Here is an 11,193-nt window from a genome sequence, read left to right as displayed (position 1 = left end):
AAAAAAAAAAAACACAAAACCTTAAACAGTGCATGTACTTAATGCATGGTGTGCATGCATGCTTGCTTGCTTTCGGTATTTGTTTGCTGTGATGTATGTGATGTATGTGTAGTGGTCAGAAGATAACTTTGGGGAGTGATTTCTTGCCGTCTACCGCGTAGGTCCTCTGCTGGGGAGTGACTTCTCACCGTCTACCGTGTAGGTCCTCTCCTGGGGACGGAGTTTTACCCTCTGAGCTATCTCTCTGACCTATGTTTTGGAACTGTTTTTTAACAAAACAGACAAAATTGCGCATTTTCTCAGTTAAAGAGCATCATCTCCATGTGGGAAGGCGACTTCCTGGCACTGTCTCCTCCCTGGGCAGGAGTGGCCACAGGCACCATGTAGCCCCTCCTGGCAGGACGCTGATCACACGGGGCTCACAGTTCATGCCATTCTTCTGCACGGTGCCATGCCTGCTGCGGGCTCCCAGGATGCTTATTCCTGTATACCTGGGCAGTTTTGTCCTCACTGAGGTGGACCAGTTTCTGCCAGCCACGGGGATCTGGGCACTGTTCTTGCTCTAAACTCAGGACCCAGATTCGTTCCTCAGCCCCTTGCTCCTTGGCTTCTGTAAGTAGGTTTGTACCGTAGTCACCATCCAGGTTCTAGAAATGAGCATTGCTCCTTCTAGGGAGGTCGTTATGTATGGAAAATTATTCACCTCGACATGGCAGCAACTCTCGAAGGGTAGAAAGAACAGATGTCATATTTTTTCATCAAAAAATGTACTTTTATTTCTTTTTTTTCTTTTTTCTTTTCTTTTCTTTTCTTTCTTTTTTTTTTTTTTTTTTTTTTCGAGACAGGGTTTCACTGTGCAGCCCTGGCTGTCCTGGAACTCATGATGTAGATAGACCAGGCTGGCCTCAAACTCAGAATTCACCTACCTCTGCCTCCCAAGTGCTAGGATTAAAGGCGTGTGCCACCACTGCCTGGCGTACTTTTATTTCTTTATTTGGAATTATATATTTATCAGAATTGTTAACTCTAAGTATCTTTTAAAAAAAAATATGTAAGAGGCCTGGAGAGATGTCTCAATGCTTAAGAGCACTGGCTGTTCTTCCAGAGGATCCGGGTTCAATTCCCAACACACATTTGACAATGTCTGTAACTCCAGTGCCAGGGGATCTGACACCCCCACACCAATACATATAAAATAAAGTTAAATTTAAAAAGTGTGTGTGTGTGTGTGTGTTTTACCTGCATGTATGTTTGTGTACTGTGTGCACACCTGGTGCCTACGAAGGCCAGAAGAGGGCATCAGGTTCCCTGGAACTGGAGTTGCAGACAGTCATGAGCTGCTCTGTGGGTGCTGGGAGTTGGACTGGAGCCCTCAGAGGAGCATTCAGTGCTCCTAACCACTGAGCCATCTCTTTGTTCCTTAGTACCTTACATTTCCATAAAGACCCAGGGAGAAATAATCACAACAAATAATGATACATATTTCTTGGTTTCTGGACTCATATGCTTTCTTTTTTCTTTCTTTTTTTTTTTTTTTTAAGATTTATTTACTTTTATGTCTGTGAGTACACTGTCACTGTCTTCAGACACACCAGAAGAAGGCATCAGATCCCATGTGGCCACTGGGAATTGAACTCAGGACCTCTGGAAGAGCTGTCAGTGCTCTTAACCTCTAAGCCATCTCTCCTGCCACTTGTATGTTTTCTTATACAAAAAAAGTTTAAGTGTAGAAGATATTTGTTAATATAATCAGCTACGACTATGTTTCATATCACGTTTAAGAAAGCAGGGATATTTGAATTTATGTTTAGCAAGTGATGACTCAGCATTATAACATACTTTAAAATAACTCAGATTTTATACATCACTTAACATAATTCATCATTTTATAAAAAGACAATCAGTTCATTTATAAACTTTTTTTTTTTTTTTGGTTTTTCGAGACAGGGTTTCTCTGTGTAGCCCTGGAACTCATTCTGTAGACCAGGCTGGCCTCGAACTCAGAAATCTGCCTGCCTCTGCCTCCTGAGTGCTGGGATTAAAGGCGTGTACCACCACGCCCGGCTCTATAAACATTTTGCTAATGTATGTTTCCCTAATGTGTTTCTTTTAAACAACTTTATCTTCATCTAAAGACAATTGCAATATTAGGCAACTGTGGTCATTCTCTCAAGCTTTTCACTGTCAAGGTAAAAAAACAACAAACACACAAACAAACCTGTAAGTTAAATTACTGTAGTTGAGAAGCAGGAACAATGGATATGGTATTGTTCCAGAATTTGCTAGAATATAATCCCGTCTGGACAGCAAACCCAGGAAAATGTATTTGCCATCAATAATAAAGACATCTTCATTTTTGTTTGTTAACAGATTTAAAATCAGCTCAGGTAGCAAAAATTTACTTAATTCATGTGAACTAGAAATAATTTGGGGTTAATTGCTATAATCTTTTTTTAAACATTTATTTATTATTATATCTAAGTACACAGTAGCTGTCTTCAGCCATACCAGAAGAAGACGTCAGATCTCATTATGGGTGTTTGTGAACCACCATGTGGTTGCTGGGATTGGACCTTCAGAAGAACAGTCAGTGCTCTTAACCGCTGAGCCATCTCGCCAGCCCCATAATTGCTATAATCTTAACAATTTTAATTTCTGTGAGTGATCATTTAGTTATAAATAGAAGTTCTTATGGAATTCTTAAAGAGTGTTTATTTTATTTTGTGTGTATTGGTGTTTTGCCTTCTTGTGGGTCTGTGTACCACATGCCTGCAGAGACCACAGAGGCCAGAAGAGGGCAGCAGATACCTTGGGACTGTGGCTCCAGACTGGTGGTGAGCTGCCAAGTTGATGGGGGGGGGAGGGGGGGAATTGAACTTGGGTCCTCTGGAAGAGCAGCCGGTGCTCTTAACCACTGAGCTCTCTCCTGCCCTTCTTGGGGAATTTTTGACATGAAGATACAACCAAAATACCCCAAGTGAACAGTACCACACATAAATACACAGTATCACGATGGTATGGCTTTCATTTCGAAATTTAATCATGAGCCAAGGTTAATAAAATTACCAGTTTATAAAAAGACAATTGAATCCATTATATTTCTAACAAAATGGGAGGAGTGGAGGTTATGTCTTCATATGGTCAAATTTTAATACCAACTTGCAGAGATCCGACTGCCTCTGTCCCCACTCCCCACTCCCATCCTCCCACGCCCAGCCCCAGTGCTGGGATGAAAGGTGTGTGTCACCACCACGCAGATGTTTACTCTTTCAAACCATGTATTTTTATTCATGTGTGCTTGTGCGTGTGTGCTTGAGTGTGTGCCCAAGGATATCAGACGAGAGCTTTGCATCCCTCAGAGCTGGAGTTACAGTCAGTTGTTCTGGTACCTGGACCCAAACTTGGGTCCTATAGGAGCAGTGTGTGCCCTTAACTTCTGAGCCATCTTTTCAGTTCCTGTCATGTTTGTCTAAACAGCGGGTAATCATTTGTTTGTTTTTAATCAGCAATTTAGCAAGTAATCCTTGAGCTCCAGGGAAGTAACAATGACTTGGTCTTTCAGCACTACAGCTCACCGGGAGGCTGAGCTTCCGTAAAATGTCAGTTTCTGCAATGCCTTATGTTGTCTGTATGATCACTCCCCTCCAAGACTTATAAATAAGGCCTGCAGCTGAAAAAAAAAAAATTGGAGGAGGGGGAAGACTCTACATTGATGTAAAAGAGAAACACACACACACAGCGGAGGCTTCCCCAGGAGAGAGAAGCATCGGAGATCTTAAATAAAACTTAAATTAAAAAAAAAAAATCACAGTTTTGCTGGGATTGTCTTCTTTTCACCATTCAAATGATTGTGGAAAAAAGTCTGGAGCTGCTGCCAGGCGTCCACCTGGGCCATGGCATGAGCCCTGGGCTCCCCTCCCCAGATGACAGGACCACCCACCAGGCTGTGCAGGGATGCCTTACACAGTGGGAAGTAAGGAGGCTCAATATAGTGGCCTGTCTCTGGGTAGCAGATGATGTGGGGCTTCTCCTTCCCATGGGCCTGCAGGCGTTTGGAGGCCTCTCTGGCATAGAACTCGCTCTTCCAGTTGTGGTCGTCCAGACCTATGAGGAACAGGAAGGCTGTGTCAGACCTTTCCACAGGAATCAAGCTCTTCTGGTCAGCTCCTTCCAAAGGATTGTTTAGAGCATCCACAATGTCTTTGAGGCCATCTTTGGTTCTCTTGACTCGCTCGGTGTTTATGCCCACTGAGAGCACGGTCTCATCCTTGTACCGTAAGGTTCCGCCGACGTTGGATATAGAGCCATTGATGATGACAGTGGCTGTGATGTTTTTCAGGAAGGAGGCCATGGCAAAGCCAAGTTCACCCCCTTTGGAAATGCCAAGGACCCCAACTCCTGAACCTGTTACCTGAGAAAGATACATTCAGAAAAGAAGAAATATGAGCTCACACTAGAGGTAGCACGGTGAAGGGTGCCCACTTCTGGACATGGATCGGGTGGCCCTGAGCCTGAGCCTAACTCTATACCATCCTGGCTTTGGTAGGGTGAGTGGGCCAAGCTCAGCCTGCCAGCCACTCCCATGAGACATCACAGTCAAACCCTGAACATGGCGGCGCCATAAGCAACATTCAAACAAGCCGAGAAGCAGTTCACTATTTAGCCTGAACCCCCTGATACAGCACTGCCCAGCACTGGACAGAAGTTCATGGAACCGGAGAAGTATGAAATCCAACCCAGGTGACACTCCGCATGTAAGGTGACAAGGTGCACACAGACACACTGAGGAAGAGCCTACTCTTCAAAGAAAATGTTTTCTTCCTAAAAAGTAATAGTTTTTCCTCCAAAGAGCATTTGCGGTAATTAAGTAGCTGCCTTGCAGACATTGTGTCTCTGTGCTTTACAATATCATAATCAGCTACCTATGAGTAGCCACCCGGGAAGATTCCGGCTCACTCTTCATCTCTTCCTGTGTTTACTTTCTTCCTAGGATGTAAGTGGTAATGGGTACTGAAATGTTTACAAAGTCGTAACTGCTAGGCTGATCTAGACCGTTAACAGCAGGTAATGTTTGTCTCCGGAATGAGGTCCCCCCCCCCCCCGTTATCTTGCTTGAGTGACTTCCCCATCACTTCTGCTACTTTTGTGAACACAGAATCTTGTCATCATGTTTTCTCTAGCCTCCCTTCACTGTGCCCCCGCTGTGTCTATGCTCATGTGTAGACATGACCTTGTCCTCTGGCCATGCTGTGTCTTCAACCTCTAGTATTTGCTGAATGGGTGACTACAAGCTTATCAGGAAATGCCAGGCGTAGTCTAACATGAGTCCTTTAATGCTTGTAACAAAGCTGGAGGGTAGACACGAAGTCACAGACACAAGACCATGACATGGCTAACGAGATGAATGTCTATGACTCGTCTTGGCTACCTCAGTTTGGGCAGGAAATGGACAATGCAGGAAGAAACACTCTCCTCTCGGCAACCTGGGATGGCTGGTCACCTTATAAGCAATTCAAACTTCTAAGTATCAACCTTCTCATGCCCCTGAGATGATCCCAGTTAAGTAATTTTTGCTCTGTAGATTTGGAAAAGACTAAATATTATTATAAACCCTCAAGCTAACTAGGTTGCAGATCCAACTTTGGCTCGAGGCATTTAGGACCCCATGAGCTAACCCAAAATACTGTAACAGCTAACCTGGGGGTGACTGAGCAGGTAGGTCACAGCTTCCTCAAAGTACTCCAGGTGGATAATCTCTATGTCCTTAGGGAGGTCGTCGTAGTTGTAATAAGCCAGAGCCATGACAGCAAAGCCCTTCCCAGCCAGCAGGCTCGCCCGATACTCCAGAAGGCCTCCTCCAACTCCAAAAAGGTCTATGATCCCAGGAAAGGGTCCAATTCCTTGGAGAGAAAGAAAGAAAGAAAAAACCTACCACTCTCTTTCAGACTTAGTTTCCAAATGCCTTGGTATCTTATTCTTTAATGAAAGGGGGCAGGAAGAAAGATGTGGAACATCCCAGTTTCTTTCTGTTTTTAAAATTGAGCTTTGTTGGGTGGTGTCTTCCTGGAGATCTAGTCTCATGTAGCCCAGGCTGGTCTCCATAACCTTGTCCTTCCTGCCTCTACTTCCCCATTGCTGGGATTGAACGAAGGGACTCCTGTATGCTAGAGAAGCACTTGACTAACTAAGTTAAATGTAGTAACCTGTTAACTTTGAAGACTCCAGATGGTTGTTTTTATTTCTACCTGGATGGTGTGCTCTGTATCCTGGGTCACACACCGAGGAATACATCGTTATTTACTGATCCTTGAAGTCGATGCCTTTCTTCTTTATATTACAGTGCTGATAAATTCTGTAAAGTCCAGGAGCTAGGACTCTATGTGCCAATTACATGCCCAGGTTACTTATATTGTTTATAAATACAAACTATTGATCTCGGAACACTGACTCTTACTCACATTCCTGATTTTTTTCTTCTTTCACACACCAATATATCCTGCACACCAACCCATCCTTGGATTCACCTCATTTTTGATGGTCTCAGAGTGTCTGGAAAGCTGGCTATAGATAGAAACACTTCATTCTCTCCTGGGCATCTGAGTTGTTTTCTTAGATACCACAAACACACTCAGAATTTGAGCATGAGAGTATCCTGGAGGTGGTCCTGCTACATCAAAAGAGTGTTCTAGCAGCTTTTAATAGTGAAGCTTTTGGAATCGGGTGGTAGGGCATGCTTTTTAATTCCAGCATTCGGGAGGCAGAGGCAGGCAGATCTCTGAGTTGGAGGCCAGCCTGGTCTATATTTTGAGTTCTAGGACAGCCAGGGCTATGCAGAGAAACCCTGTCTTGAAAAAAAAATAAAAATAAAAATAAAAAAAAAACAACCAAACAAGTGAAGCTGGATCCAGGGGCTTACAGAAGATGCTCGGAAAGGAACCCCAGTTCTCAGGGGCTGGGGGGCAGGGAGGAGAATGAGGACTGCCCAGCAGGTTTCAAACTGTAATGAACAAGACAATGGTTTGTAAATGAAGCATTACAGAGTCCTTAGGAAAATCTGAACTTTAAAAATAGTGTCCTGGAGGGGCTGGAGAGATGCCGAAGAGGTTACACTGACTGCTCTTCCAGAGGTCCTGATTTCAATTCCCAGAAATCACATGATGGCTCACAGCAATCTGTAATTGGATCTGACGCCCTCTTCTGGTGTGTCTGAAGACAGCTACAGTGTACTCACATACATAAAATAAACAGATCTTTAAAAAAAAATAGTGTTCTGATTGGGAGGCAAATTAGGCCTTTAGACTAAAAACTGGAAGGAAACACAGTTGCCCATGAGGCCTGTAATAATAACTTCCCACGGAAGAGAGACTTTTTATTATGGAAAACTTTTGAGTTCTTGATTTCTTTGCTTGTTGCTATTTAAATATGTAAACAAGCAAACACATCAAAGGATTTTAAAGTTTTTAACCAAAGAACCACGTTCTCAGTTTTCCACATTACTTCCCTACCCTAGAGCTATATGAAGGCAGTCAAACTTTCGAAACTACATTTTACCTATTCTATAAGTACCACTTCCTTAATCCTCAGACCCTCACTAAACTGCCATTTCTGTTGGCATTTTAAAGGGACATGAAACAATTGACCAAATCCCCTGGGACAGCACTCTGAGATTCTCTGCACTTAAGTCCTTCTCAAAGCTGTGGCTCTTTTACCCTGGGAAAGAGTTACATCAAAATCATCTAAGAAACAAAACTCTCTGACACTCCACACAGGCACTTTAAGATTCCAGATTCTGGGCGGCGCTAAAGCCCTGCAAATCAGAAAGTTCCCCAGTGCTTGCACTGGCCTATTTTGCTTGAAGGGTTGTTCTAGAGCAACAGATGTCGACTGAGAACCCTTGCACAACCACCCATAGGTTTTATTATCAAAGTGCAGATTTCTACTTTCCTAAGCTCCTGCGGTGACTTTCATTCAGTTCAGGACACGACTCACCTAGCCTTGAACCCAAGTCCTTAAGGCTTTTCCAGGGAGCCCCGTGAAAAGAGTAGGAGACAGGGAAGAAGGGACTCTTGCGCTGCTCCCCTGAAGCATCCCGGGCTGCAAAGCACAGGAGGGAGGGCTGCTCACCTGGGGGCAAGAAGAGCGAGGCGCGCACCCGACCCTCACGCACGGGCACGCGCCGCACCCCGCGAGCCATTAAGTGACGCTCGTGCACCACCCGTGCCAGCAGCCGCCCGCCGTCGGGCTCGTGTCCGTCCAGCACCTCCAGCTCCACCACGAAGGGCGTCTGCACGTCGCGCTTGACCAAGCGCCAGAAAGGCCGATCGGGCTCCATGGCCCAGAGCAGCCCCATGGGCTCGATCCCCGAGAAGCTGCCGCCCAGCGCGGGCGCGCGCGCCAGGTCCAGCTCGCCGTGGTTGTCGGCACGGTAGCGCGCGTGGGCTCGGAAGAGCGCGCCCTTCTCGTCCTGCAGGGCAGAGCGCAGCGTGACGGGCTGCTCGGGGGCCAGGGTGCGATGTGCACGGGCTGGTCACAAAGGCAACCATCCGCGGGCTCCAGGATCACCATAGGTGCCATCCAGTTCCGGTTCTGGGTGGTAAATGCGTGCATTGGTTCTGATTGTGGCTCTGGCTTGTGGCTTTTAGGCCTCCCTGGACTTGCTGTTACAGCTTAAACTGTTCCGGGTTCTCTTGGAGGAGGCCTCTGTGCTAAGCCCTCTAGCTTTGTTAAGTAGGGGAGATGCATAATGATTAATCTTGTTTTACTACTTGGTACGTGTTGAAATCGTGTGTAAAAGAAAGATTGGAAAAGATATCGTTACAAAAATCCGATTGTACCAAAGCATATCAGGGAACTGTAATTCTAGTGATCCATGCCCAACAAGCCCTTATTCCCTTACTCTACGCCCCTTCCAAGCCTCTCTCTAGTTTTCTTGGAACCTGGAGCCACTTCTGCTGAAACCAGACTGATTCTGCTCCTTAATTACATTCCAGGTAGTGGTGATGGTGGCAGCGGTGGTCGTTTTGAGGTAGGGTTTCATCTAGCTCAAGTTGACCTTGAATTTGCTATGTAGCTGAGGATGGCCTGAAATTCCTGCCTCCACCTTCCAAATGTTGGGAATCGCGGGCCTGCACCATCACTCTGCATTCTTCCAGTTCCTTATCAAAATAAGTAATAAACTGTCCTGAACTGAGAAGTTTTGCTAGCATGAGTCAATGGGCTTAACTCGTTAAAACTAAGCTAATACCAAGCAGGGAGTTGGTGCTTTCCAGCTCAGCTGGAAGTTCAAGCAAACTGGGTTATTTGAAAGGTTTTTGTAAATAGACTTGTTACAAAAGCAAGGGCAGCTGCTCTGTAGAAACAGAGACCTGGCGTGTTAGGGTTGGGAATAGAGGGAAAAAAGGGCTTGTAGCTGGGCGTGAGACAGCTAAGCTGGGCCAGGGTTGGCAGGTAGACTGGCTTCCCTGAAGCTCCTTCCTCAAGGAAGACAAACAAGGTGTTGTGGCTCATTAGTAGAGTCTTGCTTCTAATGGAACTCATTGTAGCTGACTAAATTTTAAGGGCGGCTTCTAAAAAAAAAAAAAAAAAAAAAACAACAACAAAAGAAAAACCAAAACCCCAAAAAACCCATGACCTAATCCTCTCCCAGACTGTACCTACTCTAAGCTAAATATGAGGTAACCAAGAAAAACCACAGCTATGTCTTGGTAGCTGTGATAACTGTTAACTTTCCATAGACAGTAAAGGGAAAAGGCCTGTGGTCAAGCTACGAGCTGATGAGGTAAGGCAGAACCAAAGAGAGCTTAAGTTACATGGCTAGCTGACCCCACAAAGCTCTAAGACTAGCCAGACCTTGCAAGGTTGGAGTAGTGCAATACTGGCCAGGACTAATTACCAACAGGCAGACAAGGTCAAGAGCTAATAATGGCAGAAGTCAGAGATGGACGGAGAAGGGCTTCAACCAGTCCTGAGGAGAACAATGGCTTACTTTTGGTTCTGGCCTGAAAGGGTCAGAGCAGTCAACTAGGGGAAAGTTCAGGGGCCGGCTCTCCTAGAAGGGAGGGATGTCCTAACATAACTTTCTGTGAGCCGGTGTTTTTCCTTGTTCCTAGTTAAGAGTTAACATCTGCCTGAGAGGAGGATGTCCTTGGGATTGCTGATAAACAGTCCCTACTTCTGAAGAAGTTCTTATTATGAGAAAACGAATCAAAGTATAATAATATTGTGTGTTAAGTCTAACTGAGTAAAGGTGTTGTTTTTGAGCAAAAGTTGCAAAGTCATACCCCATGTTTATAAACTAAAAAAAATCAGTAAAGCTTTGCTACTTGCCACCAGAGCGGAAGTCCATTTGTCTCTTTAAGGTGTTCCCGAAGCTGGTCTTTGTCACAGTCCTAACCAGGCAAGCAGTGCATGAACAGCCTTTGAGCTCCCTGATTGGACCAGGAGACTGTGCATAGACTATGTGCCTTCCTATGTTCGACTGCCCCTACTCAGATAATCTACCTCAGTGTTGGTCCACTGTCTGTGTCAAGTCCTATAAGAAGTCCCTAGATAAGCTCAAAGAATTTGATTTTCTTCTCTTGGGGACATCTCCGGAATTCTGCTTTCTGCTGTATTTCATCTTTATTCTGTAAGCTTTCTGCCTGTAGTAATAAAATTATTCCTCAAGCTTTGTCAGTGAATTTCATTCTTCAAGTTTCTGACAGATCAGGGAGACATCCCCCCACCCCCACCCCACCCCACCCCACCCCCACTCCCCATTGTCACAGCTCTGGTTGCACTCACAGGGACGCTCCTGCACTTCCATTCTTGGTAAGTTAATTTCAAATATATCTCATGGTCAATAGCCCCGTGTCAGCTTCCGAATTTTTGTATTTGGTCCCTGGTGAGTGAGATTTCAGTGTTAGGGGAAGCTCATGAGATGTATAAGCATCTCTGCTGGTTTTGGAGATTTGTGTAGCTGTAGACATTTTTTCAAAACTAGAGGTTCAGATTCCTCTATGGTAGTTTAGTCACTTTTGGAGCTGGGTTTTATCCTATCTTTTGGTGCTTTGTAGAGGAGGAGGCTCTGAGGTAGATAGCATGTGTTAGCCTGGCTTGTGCTCTGTATGCTGAAAATGGCTCTTTAAAAGCCCTCACACGGGCTGGTGAGATGGCTCAGTGGGGAAGAGCACCTGACTGCTCTACCGAAGGTCC

General features: G+C 45.1%; 1 protein-coding gene across 1 annotated transcript; it reads right to left on the bottom strand.

Annotated features, from left to right (window-relative positions):
- Window positions 1-3,229: 3,229 nt before the first annotated feature.
- Window positions 3,230-8,644, bottom strand: LOC110324577 (acyl-coenzyme A thioesterase 3-like). Its single transcript, XM_021202249.2, is given in 4 exon segments — window positions 3,230-4,411; window positions 5,698-5,900; window positions 8,125-8,508; window positions 8,511-8,644. Coding segments are annotated over 4 exon segments (1,290 nt in total). The 5' UTR covers window positions 8,608-8,644; the 3' UTR covers window positions 3,230-3,805.
- Window positions 8,645-11,193: the final 2,549 nt, after the last annotated feature.

This window comes from Mus pahari, chromosome 7, assembly GCF_900095145.1.
Source record: "Mus pahari chromosome 7, PAHARI_EIJ_v1.1, whole genome shotgun sequence".
NCBI lineage: Eukaryota > Metazoa > Chordata > Mammalia > Rodentia > Muridae > Mus > Mus pahari.
The sequence above is the reverse complement of the archived record's forward strand: the minus strand, read 5'-3'. Positions and strand labels throughout refer to the sequence as shown.